At 41.7% G+C, this 19290-nt stretch overlaps 3 protein-coding genes across 3 annotated transcripts; 2 read left to right on the top strand and 1 right to left on the bottom strand.

Annotated features, from left to right (window-relative positions):
• Positions 1-1021: 1021 nt before the first annotated feature.
• On the top strand, positions 1022-1174 carry SEPMUDRAFT_53185 (uncharacterized protein; the record flags this gene model as incomplete). Its single annotated transcript, XM_016909257.1, has 1 exon — positions 1022-1174. A coding segment is annotated over one exon (153 nt), but the record flags the coding sequence as incomplete, so codon positions are not given.
• Positions 1175-2818: 1644 nt separating this feature from the next.
• Positions 2819-3001, top strand: SEPMUDRAFT_13677 (uncharacterized protein; the record flags this gene model as incomplete). The annotated part of the gene is made up of 1 exon (XM_016902797.1): positions 2819-3001. A coding segment is annotated over one exon (183 nt), but the record flags the coding sequence as incomplete, so codon positions are not given.
• Positions 3002-9193: 6192 nt separating this feature from the next.
• On the bottom strand, positions 9194-19024 carry SEPMUDRAFT_121040 (uncharacterized protein; the record flags this gene model as incomplete). Its single annotated transcript, XM_016901661.1, has 4 exons — positions 9194-9219; positions 18486-18603; positions 18660-18915; positions 18975-19024. 4 exons carry the CDS (start codon positions 19022-19024, stop codon positions 9194-9196), a joined length of 450 nt encoding a protein of 149 aa, XP_016757283.1.
• Positions 19025-19290: the final 266 nt, after the last annotated feature.

Raw genomic sequence — 19290 nt, 5'->3', positions numbered from 1 at the left:
TAACCCTAACCCTAACCCTAACCCTAACCCTAACCCTAACCCTAACCCTAACCCTAACCCTAACCCTAACCCTAACCCTAACCCTAACCCTAACCCTAACCCTAACCCTAACCCTAACCCTAACCCTAACCCTAACCCTAACCCTAACCCTAACCCTAACCCTAAACTATATTACTCCCGTATTAACTAGGCCTACTCCCGCCGCGCCCGTACTACGTACTATATCCTAGTATATACTATATATAAACGGAAAGCGTAGAAGATCCGGCCTATCGACGTCGCCGTAGATATCTCGAAGAGTACGTCCTCTAATATCGGTACCGTTACTAAATAGAAGGAACTATTTCTTTAATAGGAGACGGTAATACCGCTAGGGACGGGACTATATAACTAGCGCTACTTAATTAAGAAGTTCTCGGATGTCCCCTAGGGTAGTCGACTTACTCCGGAGGTATTGCGTACGGTCGAGACGGGTATAGTCTTAATAACCTAGGAACGTTATCTACTCGAAGAGATACTCTTTAATCGTAAGGCTACTTTAGCGGCGAATTTTATATATCTCGGATAGGTTATTCCTAGTATCGTACTACTACAAGTTATTCGTATAGTCCTATATATACTATAGAGTTATCCGGGTTTTCGTCTTAATCCTTCTCTACTTACGGCGATAGAGGGTATTATCCGGGACCGGTATAAAGCTAGGACGTTAGAGTATAGTAAGGGCTACTATCGGAATCTATATTTCCTAGTTATAAAGAAAACCTTAGCCTCTAGTTAGTTGCCTACTAAGGAATACTATCGCCTTATTAACTCTATAACAGAGATTAACTAGGTTACTATTCGCGACGCTAGCCTACTGCCTAATATAGATAAGTTCGCCGAGCACTTTGCGGAGTACAAGGTTGCTTCCCTCCTTAACATTTTCTCTAGGTACGATTAGGTCCCTCTCGCTAAAAAGAGTCGAGATCTTATAGCTTTCTAGACTTATCTTAGCCTATTCCGGTAGACTACTCTGCTCTAGGGCGCTACGAATTCGGTTAGTCAATTTATCCGGGTTATAACTCGTATTCTTATAGATTATATCTTATACCGGTCGCTCCCCTTTCTAGACGATATTAGTATTAAGAGGCCGAAGACTAATTATAGTAGGGAGGAACTTAAGCCTAGTCTATAGCGGTTTATTGTCGAGTATATCGTTGACCTCGACTAAGTCCTTACGGATATTAAGCGTACCGGTATAATAGTCGCTATTAAGAAGCTACAGATCCTCTAAGAATATATCTATATTATAGAGTATATTACGGATACCGATAGCCGCTATCCTAATATAGCCTATATAGCGAAGATCGTCGACTAGCTAGACCCGAGATACTAGAAAGACGTCTAGGTGTTTATCGGCATTGTCGTCTACTTCCGTATCTAGATACCTAAGTTTGCGCTTAAGGCTAAGCTACTCTACCGCCTACTTCGGAAGGACGTTGAATTCGAGTAGACTATAGAGTATTAGCGTACTAAGGACGTACTTACGGTAGCCTTAGTTAAGGCCCTACCTCTAGTCTCTATTAACTACTTAGATAGAGTAGATACTATTATTATCGTAGTTAACTCTAGTAGGTCCGGGTATAGGTATATACTAATATAGAAGGACGACTATAGAAAGCGATAACCGAGTCGTTTCGAGAGTAGTATATAGTCCGCTAGCTAGTAACGGTACGACGCCGGCAAACTCGAGTACTTCGGGGTACTTAAGATATACTAAAAGTTTCGGCCCTAGCTCTTCGGTTAATACTTCGTACTAGAAGTTAATACTTAGACTCTCGTATATTAACTAAACCGCGCTACGTCTAATCTCCCGAATGCTACTATAAGTAGGTAGATAGTATAGATCCGGCTGTTTACCTTCGAAGTTCGGTATGTCTCTAGTTATAAGTATATAGCCCTAGATGCCTTATCCCGTCGACTACTATTAAGTAAGGACGTCCCGGATCCGCCGGAGTTAGAAGATATCGAGCGTATAGTCGATAATAAGTTTTTCGAGAGTTTCTACGTTAATACGGCGACGCTTGCGCTACGTAGATTTAGTTAGGCCTCTAGGGCCTTACTAGGAGCGGCCGGTACCGCCGGCGGTACGGTTCGGGCAGCTACGATCCGGATTGTTAGCTAGATCCCCGAAACCTTACTAGATATAGGAGGCGTCGACCTTGCCTATATTGATTCTATCTTCCCGGATAAGTTAGATAGTCTACCTAAGAGTTATTCGTACTTTTCGAAGGCTATCGCCTACGTCCTCCTTAGACTATATCCCTTATCTTATATATCTCGATCCGAGTACTATCGATTTTTAAAGTACTTATAGAGATTTAAGATCAAAGATAAGGTTCTCTTCCGCTAGGGCTATCGCAACTTCCCGTTACAGCGCGTTATCGATAAGCTATCTATATAAGACTAGATCCTCTAGATAGTCTACGATAAGTATAGGCACCGTAGTACCGAGGGTACGTATACAAAATTGGTATAGCGCTACTAGTAGGACGGTATATATAGCGATTGCTAGGTATATATATAGAGGAAGTACGCCGAGTATAATTAGTATAACGGCGTTCGTACCTATACTCCTTTAGGCGAAGTTGCTTCTAAGGCTATCGGTAAACGGTAGTATATTAACGGCGTTTATATTAATACCTACGGATCGATTATAATAGCGCGGGAGGCAACGTCTCGGTAGCCTAAGGCACGGGTATTCGTCGGCCTTACTACTAAACAGATTATATCGAAGTAGGTCGCGAAATTTATCTAGAAGGAGATCTTTTGCCGATAGGGTACGCCGTACGAGATCCTCCTTAACAACGCTAAATACAACTTAGAGGAGGTAGAGGCGTTGCTTCGTAAGTACGGCGTCGCTCGTCTATATATCTTACTATACTACCCGGAATCTATAGCTATCGTTAAAGTTAGGCACAAACCTGTTATTATAGCGCTTAGTAAGATAACCGACGGAAGCAAGATATCCTAGATCCCGTACGTACCTATAGTACTATAGGCGGAACGTACTACGGAGGTATCGTCTACTAGTAAGACGCTATTAGCGTTAATAATTAGCCGCGATACTATCCTACCTATCGAGCTTTAGTTCCCTACTACGTCTATCTAGGACTAGAGTACTATTCGCGACTACGAGAGTCTTCTCGCCGTACGCGCCGCTGCCTTCGAAGCTATAGCCCTACGTATAGAGGACGCCCGCCTACGACAAGAGAGAATACGGAACTAAGCGAAGGTATATTTTAACGATCGCTACTATATCGATCGCCGTAAATTTAAGGTTAGTAATTTGGTTATAGTATATCGGAAAGAGTTAGAAGCGTCGCGTTCGGCAAAGCTAGTTTTCCGTTAGAAGGGTCCCTTTCGTATATATACCTATCGTCCGGGTACTATATACTATAAGTTAGAGAGGTTAGATAGTATTATCTATCGGAATACCTATAATAAGGACTCTCTTAAACTCTATCGACTTAACGGCCTATTAGATAAAGGCGGCAGTATTACTAGTTCTAACGAGTAGGGTTAGTACTAGATACTAGTTCCCTACTCTGCTTTTTCAACTTTCTATACGCCGACCGGGTATCTCCGCTTCCTAGTATCTCTCTCTATAGTACGGGCTCGTACTGCTTAATAGATACCTACTCTCCTTCTTCGTCGTCGTATAGTTAGAGGAGGGAGTAGCGTACTCGCTATTCTTTCGATTCTTTTTCTATTTGTTGCGCTACCGCCGCCGTCTAGTCTTTTATCTATAGCTAGGCCCCCCGCCGCCGCCGCTGTCTAATCCTTTATCTATAACTAGGCCCTCTATAGGCGTCGTTTTGGATACGCCCTACGCTTTTAATAGCGGCGGGTTAGTACTGTCCGAGTTTGGCTATCCTAGAATTATAACTATATTACCGGCCGGACGCCCCGGTATCTAGTAATAGTTAGGCTAGAAGGTTTCTAATCCGTCCGAAGGTTTTTGATCTATTATTAGTTTGTTCCTTTTCCTACGCGGTAGAAAGGACGCTCTATATATTACTATATACCTCTACTCTTATATTTCTAATTCTTCTATCCTTCTAAAGGGTAGTAATCTATAGGCCTCGTTATAGGTTAGGTTAGGTATAGGTTAGGTACAACCTAACGTTAATACCTAACCCCGCAAATAAGGTAGGTACCTAGCTTATAAGCTAGGTACAACCTAACGGAAAAAACCTAATAGGTATACCTAATAGGTATTATAATAGGTATTACGTAAAACCTCTTCTAGATATAGAATAAATATAGTAAGCGCTTCTTAAACAGTAATAAGCCTCGTATATACCGTACTGCCTAAACTCGCTAACAATAGCTACCGACTATGCCTACCGACTACGAGAATTAGGAAAAAGCAAATTAATTCAGATTAGAAGATTATAGTAAGTACTTCGACATCTCCTTCTATAGCTAACAATACCTACCGACTATACCTGCCGACTACGAAAATTAGAAAAACTAAATTACTTCAGATCTTAGGCTTATAGTAAATACTTTAATATCTCCTTCTCTAGCCTAGCTAGAACGCGTATCTAGTATTTAAACCGACTTTCTGTTACTATATACTGCTGCCTTACTCTCTAGGCCTTACGTATCTCTATTCTTCGCTAGGCCGCTTAGAAAGCCGGCTCCGTCCTTATTAATAATAGGGTCCTTAAACAAGTAGCTCTAAGGATAAAGCGAGCTGAAATTTCTATATCTAGTCTGTCTCGTTCGGTAATAGGCTCTTCTATAAGTATACTTAGTATCTTATCGATACTTCCCCTAGCTACGAATTCTTATATACTCCGATTATTCGCTTGATCTATAGCTACCGTATACGCTGCCCTTACTATATCCTCTAATTCTGTTATCTCCTCGTCAAACTCCTACTACGACTCCTCTTCTTTATCCTCTCTCTCTATATCTAGTCGACTATCCTAGAGAGAATTAGGACCCGTCTCCTCTAAATCTAGATAATCGAAAGGATTATAGTCTTAGCTAAGCGAGATATCTTAATCCTAGGTACCTATATCCTCGTCGCTATACTAAAAATCTGCTTGACTAAGCGGTATACCTAGTTACCTAAAAGGAAAATCTGAATTCTCGGAAGCTATCTCCTCGTCTTCTTCTTCTTAAGTATTAATATAATCGAGGAGAGCCTAGAGATATTTATCCTCTATCGTTAGGGGTACTGTATTATCGTCCTAAGCATTCTCCTTATTAGCTAGAGGATAACTAGTTTGAACGCTAGGATTAGTATCTAGATCGTATTCCGAGCTCTTATTACCGCTCGAAATTACGATAGTTGCCTACTTCTTACCGTCTAAATTGTTCAAACCCCTATTATCCTAATCGGCGCTAGGAGGATCTTAATCGTTCCTATCTGTCTAGCTACTAGTATCTATATTATCCTAATCGGTACTAGGAGGATCTTGATTATTACCGTCTATCTAGCTACCGGTGTCGCTATTATCCTAATCGGTACTAGGAGGATCTTGATTGTTCCTATCTATCTAGCTACCGGTATCGCTATTATCCTAATCGGTACTAGGAGGATCTTGATTATTAGCGTCTATCTAGCTACTAGTACCGGTTTAAGTACCCGTTTAAGCGCTAGGGTTATCGGGATTATCTAAGCTCTCGTCTTTGCTTAAGGACGTAGGAGTCTTCTTTCTCTTCTTCGTAGTCGGCTTCTTTAGAGTTAGCTTCGATTTCGTCTTCTTCGTCTTTAATCGAGGCTTATATATCGTACTCGGGTTAACTAGGCTAGAGCTATAGAGAGCAACTACGTAATTATCTAGCTAGATATTCTACTCCTTTAACAGCCTACGAAGATATTCGAGATCTTTCGCTATTACTATTACTCGCTTATAGTAGATAGCGAGAAGATTAGCTAAGGAAAAGACTTTAGTTACTATACTCTTGTACTATTCCTAGAGGATACCGAGTATGCTCGCTTAGATCCGTATAGGGAGGTAGTCTTCGGTAAAAAGGATAATAGTATCCCTAACGATACGTACGAACGCGAGCTTTAGGATATAGGGTATAACCTCCTTCTAGCATTTTTCGATCTCCTACAAAGCTCCCTCTAAAAGAAATATTAGTATATGCCGACTATATATACCGACTACGTCTGCTAACTAGGTATACTTACTACCTCTCTTTTTTCGATTTTTCTTTATACCTACGGATAGAAGCCCTTTCCTACCCGTTACGCTAGGGAGTCTCTTTCTAGATGTTTGTAGTACCTTTCTAGCGATTGTAAGCTTACGGCGCGCTACGAGTAACGGCGCTATAACGATAGTAGTAGCAGGCGGTATAGTAGGTAAAGTAGTAGGCGGAGTAGTAGGCAGAGTAGTAGGCAGAGTAGTAGGTAGAGTAGTAGGTAGAGTAGTAGGCAGAGTAGTAGGCGGAGGCTAGAAGGGGTTATAGCGGGTAGGGGGCGGGGCGGGAGGGGGGGGGGATCAACAACTAATATTAATATCGTAAGTTAGGTTTTTTTAGAAGTAGGGAATACCTTTGAAGGCGGCGGAATTTAGGGTCTAGGGGCGCGACTAATTAGAAGCTAGGGATTCTTTGTCTACGTAGGGTAGGTACCTGCCGTTTTTGGACAATAGAAGTAAGAAATAGTAAAGTGAGATCGCCGGAAATAGGAAATATTAATATAACGACCGTATAAGTAGTGCCTAGCCCGTAAACAAGAGACCTAGAGATTTATATAGATATAATTAGTATAGAAGACAATATCTTATAGAAGCTCGTTTTCGGGTTATCTTATATATTAGATACTAATTCTTTAAGTACTAGCCTCGAAAACGATATTAGGAGTATATAGTCGGCAGACGTAGTCGGCGCATTACTATAAGATCAAAGCTCGGCACTTGAATTCGCTTCTCCTATAAAGCGCTTCCGAATCTAGCGACAAAGTTTTATATCCTTCTATTATAAGGTTACCCGTTTTGCGTAAATCGCTAGTATATTAGAGACTTCGAACTCCTATATAAGAAAAGCTTCCGTTGCTTCCTATAAGCAAAGTAGAGCCTTAGCTTGAAAACGGTATATACTATTGCTAGTATTGCTTGCTAAATCTATTGTAATCTCTCGACAAATCCTTAAGAATAGAAGTCGGTATATTAAAAGCTCTATAGACTTCTAGTATTTCCTAATTTCTTAGAGAGCGGCTATACTAGCCTTCGTTCGTCTTCTCGCTTTAGGCGCCTTTCGAACAATAGGCTTTTTCTATAGTCGTTAACTTCCTAGTAGTCTCTTATTACTAGGATAGGTCTTCTATACTACTTTTTTCGTATGTCCTAGTCTCCTTACGGCGAGACTTAGTCGAGGGGAAGCTGTATTAGAGAGCTATCGGTCTAATCTATTATAGATAATATATAGCCCCTTTAGTTGAACCGATACTACCCCGTCTCGACTACGCTGCTTAGTCGGTAGGTCTAAATCTTCGTTCGTTTTATTATTATTAACTTAACCTATACCTCTATCTACCTACCTCTCCTCCGTCTGCCTCTCTTCTATCTACCTCTCCTCCGTCTACCTCTCCTCCGTCTGCCTCTCCTCCGTCTACCTCTCCTCCGTCGGCTTAACCGTCTAATCTAACTACTGTCGAGTCCTCTTATTACTTCCGCTATCGTAGGCAGCCTTCGGGAGTACTTTAGCCTTCGTTTCTCTTTAACGCGGACTATCTCTTCTTTCCTAGTCGTCGTCGTCGTTAGGAAGAGAGGAAGAGACGTAGGAAGAGAGAGATTGTATATCTATATTAGGCATTTTAAGAGTTTCGACTTAGTAGGAATATATAGGATAAGAAAAAAGCAAGAGAGGATAAGTTAGTAGGTATAAGGAAGACCCGGAAATCGCTAAGCCGCTTATCTCTCGAGTATATCGGATTGCGTAGGAAGGTAATTAGTAATTAGGATAGGGGTTCTATATATATCTATACTAGTATATTTCATATTATATTATATAGTTTATACACCGACTACGTCTGCCGAATACGTTCTGCTCTAGCTACGAGATTTTACTTTTTTACTAGAAAGTACTACGATACCTTAAGAAGTTAGTAGTCTAACTATTTCTCTAGATAATATAGTATTTATATATAATACCCTATAGCAGTTGTCCTAGTAATAGCGAATAAAGCGACAATAACTTATATTCGAAATAAAATTTAGGTAGAGGGGAGGGCACTTAGGAAATCGACGATAATAGTAGTAGTAGAGGAGCTTAGTATAGGCGCGGAAGTGTAATGTTGTTATAGAGGGTAGTGTCGGTGCTTAGGGTTACGGGATAGGGTTCCGGCTGCTGCCTAAACCTTAAATCTCTTAGATAAGAGAAATTTTATTTCTTAAAGCGCTTCTACTCTATATATCTACCTCCGTATATACTACTGTATGTACTACTGTACCTACCTCTGTACCTATATCCCTATCTACGTCCGTACCTACCTCCGTACCGATACTACTATACTAAAACGGAAGAATATTACGCTAGAGGCGCTAGAAAATAAGCGTACTAGGCTCGGGGTAGCTACGAAGTTACTTAAAGAATACTCTCTAAAGCCGAATACCCTATAGGACCGCGAGCGTACTACCGCTATAGACGAAGAGAAGAAAGCTTAGAATCGATATAGAAAGGCTCGCAATAAATCGTTTATACGGTTTAAGAAGGCTTAGATTAAGCAGTCTAGCGAGTTTAGCGAGCTAAGTAGAGACCGTTAAGCTGCTCTAGTTAAGGAATAGAGATCGATATATATAGCAGAATATAACCGGAAAGCGTAAGTTTCGTAGTCGGCGTCTATAGTCGGTATCTACGGTCGGTATTCCTACTTCCTATTAAAGGCTAACTTCTCTAGTACTAGGAAGCAAGCAGAGACTAATCTAGCTCTCTTATCCGACGAATAGGCCGAAATCGATAAAGCTAACTAGTTCCTTAAGCTTAGAGATAGTAAAAGCAAATTAAAGATAATATTTCAAAAGGAGGATTAGGTTAAGTAGAAATAGGATACCCTTACTCTTAGTAAACGATACGATAAAGCACTTAGGGGCCTTAGTAACGAATGCCTTCCTTAAGAAACGATTCTTAATCCTTTATTATTAAAAGAGATTAATAAGGAGATAGCGAACTCTATTAGAACTTTTGCCTTTTAGGCAGCCTCTTCTACTTTTGCGACTGCTTATAACTAATAGTATCGCTCGATCCGGAAGTTCTAGAACAAACTTGTTACTCTAGAGAGTCTAGTTCTCCCTAACGAGGTAGCTATAAAGCAGATTTTACAAATTGTCGATAGCGAGACTAAAAAGGTAAGCTTATCTGCCGACTATACCTACCGACTATTTTCTAATAATCCTAGATCTACGTTAGAGAAGTACGACTCCTACTACTATACGAGATTTTTAGCCTAATCGAGCGTGTAGTCTACTATAGTATCCTTGCCTAGGATATCGCAGCCTAAAGGGCTTATTTAAGTAGTCTTCCTAGACCCTCCTAGCTAATACTAGAAAATTATAACTACTCTGCTAATAGTTTCCTTCTATTAGTAAGCTTAAAAGGGGAGAAGCACCTCGCGAAGATAGTATATAAGCTCTATAAGAGGGAGAATCCTCTAAGCCGCGAACAGACTCTCTAGCCTAAGATAATAGCTACCCTTATCGAGTACAATATTAAAGAGTATAATAGGATTACTCTAGAGGCCTTTCTACTCCTACTACTACGAGAAGATAAACTATACCTAGTATCTTCGGGAATCGAGAAGGTACTTATAAAGGACTCTATATTCGTAACTTTGTTAGAGGGTTCGAGATTTTAGACTCGGAGGACTAGGAGCCTCGCCTATTTCAAGAAGACGAAGAGGGATAGAAGAAAGGGTAGGAGGGTTAGTAGTAAGAATTAGACTATCTAATAGGTTAGCTCGCAGCCGGAAGTAGGCCTACGAATTCTATTCGCTTAACCCCTATAGGGTAGCGTACTAGGATTCTGAAATTCCTACTTTCCCTCCTTTTAATTCCTACGTTCCCTCTCCTCTATCCTCTTATAACGGATTTACGACGTCGGAGTCTAAAATACTATGTTTTCGTCTTCCTTTGCTTCCTCTCTAGGAGTCGGAAGCTCCCGATTCGAATCCTCGTTATAGCTAGAAAGCTCTTCTACTACCTCTATACGATCGAGCGCTCGCTTACGCTAACGATATAGTTCCGCGACGAACCTCCTACCGAGCCTAATACTAGGGGACCGCCGACGTAGAACAGAGGTTCGTAAGCGTTATATAAGACAGCCGACTATAGTAGAAGAAGATCTAGATTCCTCTCTTGTACTCCCTATTAAGCTAGACTATATCGGGGAGTAGGATATTAAGGCTAACTACTAGCTATAGAGGTTTAAGTATAAGGAGAACTTTAAGAAGTAGTATAAGGTACGCTAGTAGAACTATACTAGGAAGCGGCTTAAAAAGCGGAACGGTCGTACTATATTTGATCGGTCCCTAATTACCTAGAGGAGTAAGTCTCGGATATCTTAGGTATAGGATTTCCTAGAGGAGGGAATACTTTAAGAAGATACGATACCTAAAGTCGTATATAGGTACTATAACGCTATACTAAAACATCCTATACTAAATACCGGTATAACGTCTATTAAGAAGTATCTAGACTCCTCGAACTACTAGAAGAAACAAGATAAGCGAGGGTTTATAAAGGAGATGTTTACAACTATAAAGTATCGATAAGTAAGTACTAACTACCGACGACTAGACCTACCGACTATACCTACCGACTATGCCTGCCGACTATATCTACTGACTATGTCTAAGTAACTATACTAAAACTTTATCTCTAGACTATAAGCAATCCGCGATAGACAAGGGACCTAGGCTATATACTAGACGATTTCCCGTACTTATCCTTCGAGATAATTATCGACAATAGTCTGCTATTCTAGTTCTTTAAACGACCGTTAGTAAAACAGACTTATATAGCTCTACTTCCGGAATAGGTCGAGACAATTTAGTTCAAATCCGCTTCGATATACCGTAGGATACTCGGTACTAAGGTTTAAGAGTCTACTAAATCCCTTAAGACCTATCTTACTAGTAGATTCAAGATAGCTATCGCGTATAATAGCTAGCAATCCAGAGGTATAAAAACCTTATTCCTTACTATCCGGGTCTACTAGATTAACGACTACTAGGTCTAGTACAAAGGGATGCTTAGCTTTCTATATATTACTAGCCGTTATACTAGTAATTACCTTACGGAGATACTATTCGAAATCTTATAAGAGTTCGAGATTAAGTACCGATTGACTATAATTACGTACGACAATACCTCGAACAATAAGACCCTATATAATATAATATAAGACTACTTGCTTTACTCTTCCTACTTCCTTCTAATATTCTATAGTATTTTAGCGATTAATACTTGTTAAGAGAGGTACGGTATAACGGCTAGGAGGCTAGTAACGAGCTTAGAGGAAGGTACGGAGAGTAGTCCCGACTCGGAGATAGGAGAGGATAAGGAGAAGGCAATCGCGGAGTATAATCGAGCTAGCCGTCCCGAGCGATTTCCCTACTTTATATATACTACCTAGCTTCCCTTAAAGGCCTTTTTTAACCGCCTAGGGCTCTATCCGACTAACGACCTTTCTAAATACTAGGATTACGAGAAAGATCGGCAGATATTATAGAGAAGGAGAAAACAGAGTAAGTAGATTAGCTATCCTTAAGCTAATAGTATACCTTACCTCCTTCTAAAGGTAAGATTAGTCTCTACGGCCTATTACCTATTAACCTTCCTATTTTCAAAGTATAGTCGGCTCTCGTAGTCGGCAATTATAGTCGGCACTCGAGATTCCCTTCGCTAATTTTAATCCCTAGATCCGGAAACTTTGCGTCTTTATTAACTCGAGCTCTTAAAGGTTCGAGCAGTTTATCGACCTATAGAAAGAGATACTTTAAAAGAAGGAGCTATTTACAAAGTACCGTCGGTAGAATAGTATTCAAGATCGGATCCTAAGGGTCGTTTAAGACGTAAAGACAAGGTAGTCCTTAATAACGTTAATACTCGATCGCTTTAGCAGACTACAAAGAGTTATCGAATCTTATATCGATCGACTCGACCTAAGTAAAAATATAGGTATCGATTCCGAAGAGTAGCAAAGGGTTAAGTACCTTATCGACCTTACGAAACTATTCGTAGTAGCGATAGTAACGATTAGAATAACGAAAGGTCCGACTATCTACCTTATCCTTGTATACTATAACTAGTATTACTATAAAGCCCTCTCTCCTACTACCGTCCTCGAGTAGACGATCGGATAGGCCCGGCTTACGGTAGGTCGCGGCGTAGCTCTATAGTAAAAGGGGTAAGATAGGTAGAGGTCCGGAAGGACGCGGAGATGCCCGTAGGTAGCGGGAATAGTAATATTAGAAGACAAAGCGTACTATAGGGTAACGACATCAATTATAGTAGAGTAGGTATCCGTACATCTACGTCCTAATTATATCCGTCCTCTCCTCCGTCCTAAAAAGAAGAAAACTACCCTATATAGCTACCCGCCGGGAGTAGTACGGCCCTCCTAGGCCGTCCGGCTCTCGGCTCTACCCCGACGCCCTATATAAAAGAAACACGCCTAGCCGCTTAATATACCCTCCCCTACCTATATGTCTGTCCTATAGATATAGGTATAACAAAACCCCCCCCTATCTAACGATTATATATAGAAAAGCAGACCTAAACGACCCGTCGAAAACAAGGCACCTAACCGTAAAAACCTAAACCCTCCCTATATTCGGAAGCTCCTAGTTAGGCCCCGGAGGCCTAACTAACGTACTACCTATTCTATCTAGGATACATCGCTCTTAAGTATAGTACCGGAGCCTTCCTCTATATACTTAGAGTCGAGAGTAGAAAAATCAGGCTACGGTCGAAACTCAAAGTTACCTTTATAGCGGAAGTAACTAGCGTTTCCGAAGAGTAGTATTTCAGAGCTACGAATACAGTCGAAAACCTTCTTATACCTCTTAATAGCGTTCGCCTGCTATTTGAGCTTATATGCCTCCTACTAAGCAAGAGACTCTATATAAGCAATATAGTTCAACTCGTTAATAACTTCTATATCGGCCTAAGATTTGCGACCAACTAGAGCGTCTAAGATTAGGCTAAGGCTATCTAACTAGGCTACGGTAGGAAATCGGTACGGAATTGGACTATATATATTAGGGTAGCCCGACGGGCTAGATAGTAGGGCAGTTATTGTTCGGTATGCCTCCGCGATCTACTAAAGGGTCCCTATTTTTAGGTTCTCTATCTCTCCGGTTTCTACGTTAGTAATAGCTACAAACTAAAGGAGGATCGTACGTCGTACGCCCTACGAAGGTAGCGCGCTATAAGGAATACGGGAGTCGGTAATACGGACGCTATATCGCTAGACCGGAGTTAGCTACTAATCTAGACCTATCTTCTTTCTTAGCTTAGGCCCGAGCTCCTTGTCCGTAATATTATAGATCTAGCTATTCTACAAACGACTAGCGGCGCGGTTTACCTCTGCCTACTTACGAAACGTCTCGTTACGGTACATCCCCTAAACAAGTATAGTATAGTCCTTATAAGTCTCGTTATCGAACGATACCGAGCCTTAGATCTAACTAGTACCTTTGCCTACCGCAAGATCTATAACGTTGTAGTCTATATGCTTAAAGCTATTACGACTTATATTCTCGTTACCCTTGTCGTCGCTATACTAGTACTTCGCGTAATAAGGATAAGATACTAAACGGTAATTACCGTCTACGCGTAAAGAAGCGTACAAAGCCTAGTATAAGATATCCTAGCGGACGAGCTATTGAACTACGCTATATATCTACGACCTGTTCTACCCTAGATTAGAGCGACTATTTATACGACGGAGGTACTACGAGTATATATCAAACTTATATTCGATATCCCCGAAGATCGTCTCGGTATACCTAAAAACCCCCTCCTTCGTAACTAAGCCGATAAGATCGAACGTAGCCTAATCGCCGGCGTTGATTATAAATAATCGAAGCTTAGTAACTAAGGTTTCTACGTTAGGCGTAGCGGAGGGAGTAACTAGCATTCCTATATATATTCGAGATAGGAATACATATAGACTAAGTACGTTACCTACGTGCTTTAGACAGTAGGCTAGAGAGAAGAATTCCGGGTATTAATACTAGTATTCTAGAAACTAGCTATTAACGTAAGCTCTATAGACTTCGGCAATACGAGTAGTTAGTAGGGCTATAGCGATATTCGACTTAAGTCCGAACCTACGGCTCGCAAACACCCTAGTATAGTACCGGTATAACGGAACCGGGTCCTCCTCTACTATATATAGCTAGACGCCTTAGTCGACGACATCCTCTAGCTATTAATAGAGGGGTATAGCTATATATAGGCTAATAAGATATAGATTAGTCGTATCTAGGCAAAGAGTATAACGGTATATAGACAACGGCGTATATATACGAGACGTAACTTGTCCCCCCTTAGCGAGTACGTCCTCGGTTAGCTCTTCGTTAAAGGTAAACTCCCCGGTCTAGTTATCTACCTCCTTGCTAGTCGTATCCTCGGTCGGCTCTATCTCTATAGTCGGGATCGTAGCCTCCGGGACCGGCTCTATACAGCCCGTCCCGGTAAGGCCCCGAGGGCCTAACGGATTACGTATATTAATAGGGCTCTAACTAGAAGTACTATCTAGTACCTATAGTATCTCCGGCGTTAATAGTCGTAACGTACGTTAGCGTTTGCTCGGAGGTTCTTTATAGTCCGGTAATAGGTCCGGCTCCCTATAGTATCCCTAGTATAGACAGAGTTAGGCTTGCTCGGACAATAGTAGTAGAGGTAGTAGTATAGATAGCCCCGAAGGTATTAGCGTAGGTTTAATAAAGCCCTTACTTACGATCTTGTAAAAGTCGCCCTCGTAGACGAACCCAAATCGTATCCGTAGGATATATTGTTCTGCCTCCCCTCTAGGTTCCGCTAATTGCTTGTCGGTAGGCAGTATACGTATACGAATACAATCGCCTCCTATAACCTCCGGTATCTTCGATCGACTAGTAACGGGAGTAAGCAATCGCTATACTACTACTTCCGCGAGAGCGCGTAGTATTTGCCTATAGTTAGAACTAAGAGCCGCTAGGCTGCCTAGATCGTAGGCCTACGAATAAGTATATAGAACCTCCTATATCGTTAGACTAGTAAGGAAGCTCTAGGCGGCAGCGATATCCCTACCGAACTATCGGTTAATAACATTCTAGCAAGCCGTCCTTCGTCGATTTCGGGCCTCCTTTCCTCGATCTACTATCTTCGCAAAACCGGGGAATACGTCTACGATTAGTTTACCTTCTAGGATCTCCTAGTCCGGAGCTATAGCTACGAACTTCTTATAAATCGATATATATATATAGTATCGTAACTAGTTAAGGTCGCGTCGTAGAGTTAGTATACTATACGTACTACTTCCGTTCTTACTAGCGTATCGAGAGTTAGCAACAGAGCTACGACCGCGTCTAGGTCGGTTACCCTACGAAGGATACTCCTTACCTCCGCCGAGTATAATAACGTATCTATCCTTACTACTATAATTAAGAACGATATCGAGCTTTGTCTCCTCTCCCGAACGGTTACCTAGTATTCTAACCTATCGCTATCGTCTGTCTCGGGTTAGGTAGGTATATTACGGTTAGCTATAGTAGGACCGATAGTTACGCGTAGGGGCGTAGTACTACTACTAATATAGGCGTAGGTCGTAGTATAGACGCGGAATCGATAGTTGCGCGCGAGCGCGACTCCGTTGTTAACGTAGGCGTAGGTCGTAGTATAGGCGCGGCTCCTTTCGAGGTAGTAGAGATAGTAGTTATATAGAATATAGGCCGGAGGGTACGGCGGGTAAGGAGGTAGGTTAAAGAAGAAGAGTAAGTTCAAAAGGAAGAAAAGGGTACTCTTATCCTCCAAATAACGCGAAAGTAACTCGCGCTCGCGGAATAACGCGAAAAGTAACTCGCGCTTGCGGGAGTACCGGCGCGCTTACGGCAGTACTATAGCAAACAAATAACGCGAAAAGTAACGCGCCCGGGGAAGTACTACCTATATAGGCGAGATAAGTAAGGATAGTACGAGAATACCGACGTAAAGTAGTAGTTAGGCATCGTAGGGACCCTTAGATATAAGGACCGTAGTAAGGAATATAGTATACGGTATATACTACAAGGAGGCGAGGACAACGCTAGGAGGTAAAGCGAAAAATTCTTGTCCTTTAGAAAGGAGGGAGCGGCGTTGTATAATATACCTCTACGCTAAGCATATATAGGCGCTACGCCGCGCGGGCGGTCGCCCGATAGCCGATCGCCCGATAACTCGGATCGTACTACTTCCGCAGTCCGTCCTATCTTAGGCCGGCGTACCTTAGGCTTAAATACCTAACCGCCCTTTAGGGCTATATGCCTCTAGGCCTAGCTGTTATATATATAGGTCGGCTACGTAGGCGTCTAGCTAGATAGAGGTATCCTTAAAAGGAGTAGTCCCTTAATTCCTATCTACCTAGGGCTCCGGTTCTATAGAATACTATCTCCTTAGAAGATTAGGCATCTTCGTCTACTTCGCCGATAACGTAGCCTATCTACGCTATAGCTATAGTACGGTCGTATTGCTATTATAGAGCTATAGGACCTCTATAGATTACTATCCTTTAGAAGGGAAGAAGAACTAGAAATATAAGAGAGTATAACACGCTAGGGGCAGAGAAGCCCTAGCGAACCCCCGGCGAGGCGGGTAGGGCGTACCGTACAGGCTAGGAAGCCCTCGCAGACCTCCGGCGATCTAGTATAGAAGAGATGCTCTACCGATCGGAGACGTTCTGAATTAAGAGGGTTCCTAAAAGAACCGGTTATCGGCTACTACCTAAGAGGAGGCAGTGCCGGTAGCGAGGAGTAGACAATAGAATAGCTTGTATATATAGCGAGGGCCCTTCTCTAGGAAGGAAGGGTAGAGTTATTGTACTTTAGATAGCAAGCCGTATATTGTTTATACCTTTTATACCTTAGACCTCTGTTATATATACTCTTACGCTTATAGAACTATTATAGAGAGAGTATATAGTAATATATAGAGCATCCTTCCTACTATATAGGAAAAGGAACAAACTAGTTCTTATTCTTCGGAAAGGAGAGAGCGGTATCGTATAATATACCTCTATACTAAGTATATACTAATACTACGTTACGCGAACAGTCGCCTAATAGCCGATCGTCCGATAACTTAGATAGTACTACTACTATAGCCCGTCCTAGCTTAGGCTAATATACCTTAGGCTTAAATACCTAACCGCTCTCTAGGCTATATACCTATAGGCCTAGCTATTATACTAGAGTAGTAGATACAACGCGATAACGCGATAGTATTATAAGATATACGCGAGATTAGCTAATAAGAAGGCTAAGAGATAGTATTAATTATAGTAGGTAATATAGCTAAAGATAGCGGCAATTGCGTTTTTAGATTAGAACTAATTGTTTAAGAATTTAGTTTCTTATAATTAGCTAGAATATAATATATATCTATTAAACGAACCTATTACTCTAGTATATTATTACTATAGTCGTTCTAATATTCTGCTATATTAAGTTTGTACTTCTAGGTATTGTTGCTATCGTATAAATAATATATAAAGAAAAGTAATATTTTTGATTTAATATATTATATTAAAATTCTTTATAGTAGGATTATCTAAAGTACTAGTAGTTACGTTGCCTTAGGCAACCTAACTGCCTACTAGTTAGAAAAATACTATCTACTAGTTATAATAACCCTTTTGCTCGCTTAGTAATTATAGACATTACTAGCTTATATAGTAATAGTAGTAGTTACTAGTCTATATACTTTGTATATATAGTAAAGAGGTTACTAGCTTATATACTATATATACTTTGCTTATATATAGAGAAGTAATAGAAGATATAGTTTAATATAGTAAGTAGAAGCTAAAGTAAAAGAAGTATAGTTACTTAGCTTAGCGGATCTTTAATCTAATACTTGCTCTATATATATTTCAAGGATCTCTCTTCTATATACGCTGAATCTCTAGCGCGCTCTATAGCAAAACTTCGTACTAATTAGAGCGTACGCCTTCGATAGTTTTGCATCCCTCTATATAGTTAGATAGGCTCTCTACATGCCCTATACCCGGCCTCCGCTTCGCTCCGGAGGGGAGGGACATATGTCGAACCAATTAGGCATCGCCTGTACGATCCTGTCCAACTAAGAAAGCACCCAGACGCGTTGTATCCTCCCTACAACCCCTTCCTCGACGTCCGGAGAGCCTACAACAGCGCTTTACGATGCAGGAAAGTATCCGGACGCAATCCATTCCTCGACTTCTAGAGACAAGCCTTTGCTACGATGGGCCGCATTTCTTATCACCATTGCCCTCGGGACAGCACCATGCTCCTGTAATATTGTTGCCAGGGGAAGCCAATTCCCTACAGCCTTCTCCAAAAACGTCACGAATGGGTTTAGTCCAGCTGTCTGGATGCTCGCACTGTAGCTATGCGTTAGTCCATACCAACATAGTAGCGATGTGCGCGCGAAACCTACGAGTTTCTCTGTTTTTCCGGGAATGATATAGATCTTGAACCGATCATCCGGTGGAAGGTCGAAAGAAGGAACTCCTCCACTAAGCTGTTTACACATGAGGTCCGTAGCGGCACTCTCTTGGGTGTACAGCGAAGGATCGTCGGGATCTGTCAGCCAGCATGAACAATAGGCGTTGCCGTCGATGCCTGGTATCTGATGGTTCGGATCCGGATCGTTTCCTTGCTTTGAGTGCTTCTTGTCCGCAAAGACGTAGCAGCTATTCGCGGGTCAGCTGTGTGCCTCGTCGCATGATTCGTTTAGGTAGGGGCGACTTACTTGGAGACCAACGTGCCTACGAGAGCGAAGATGAGCGCTGGCGACCGCATTCTGTTCGTGAGATCGGGTTCGTGGTGGGCGTGAGAGGTTTCGGTGATGTAGGAGGTCGATTGATGGAAGCGGGCGGGTTCGTCTTGTATATTTCCAACAGAATGCAAAAACGCCAACAGCGGGTACCTGGACGGCTTGTTGGTTCCCCTTTCATGGACTACCCAGAGTTTACCCCGGTGAATCAGTCAGAGTCAGCGGATAGTTCTCAAGTCCATTGATGAGCTGCCAGGAACCCTTCCAAAAGTCTTCATAGATCGCTCGACTT

Source organism: Sphaerulina musiva, assembly GCF_000320565.1.
Source record: "Sphaerulina musiva SO2202 unplaced genomic scaffold SEPMUscaffold_11, whole genome shotgun sequence".
Classification (NCBI taxonomy): domain Eukaryota; kingdom Fungi; phylum Ascomycota; class Dothideomycetes; order Mycosphaerellales; family Mycosphaerellaceae; genus Sphaerulina; species Sphaerulina musiva.
Note: the sequence above shows the minus strand (reverse complement) of the source record. Positions and strands in the feature narration are given on the sequence as shown.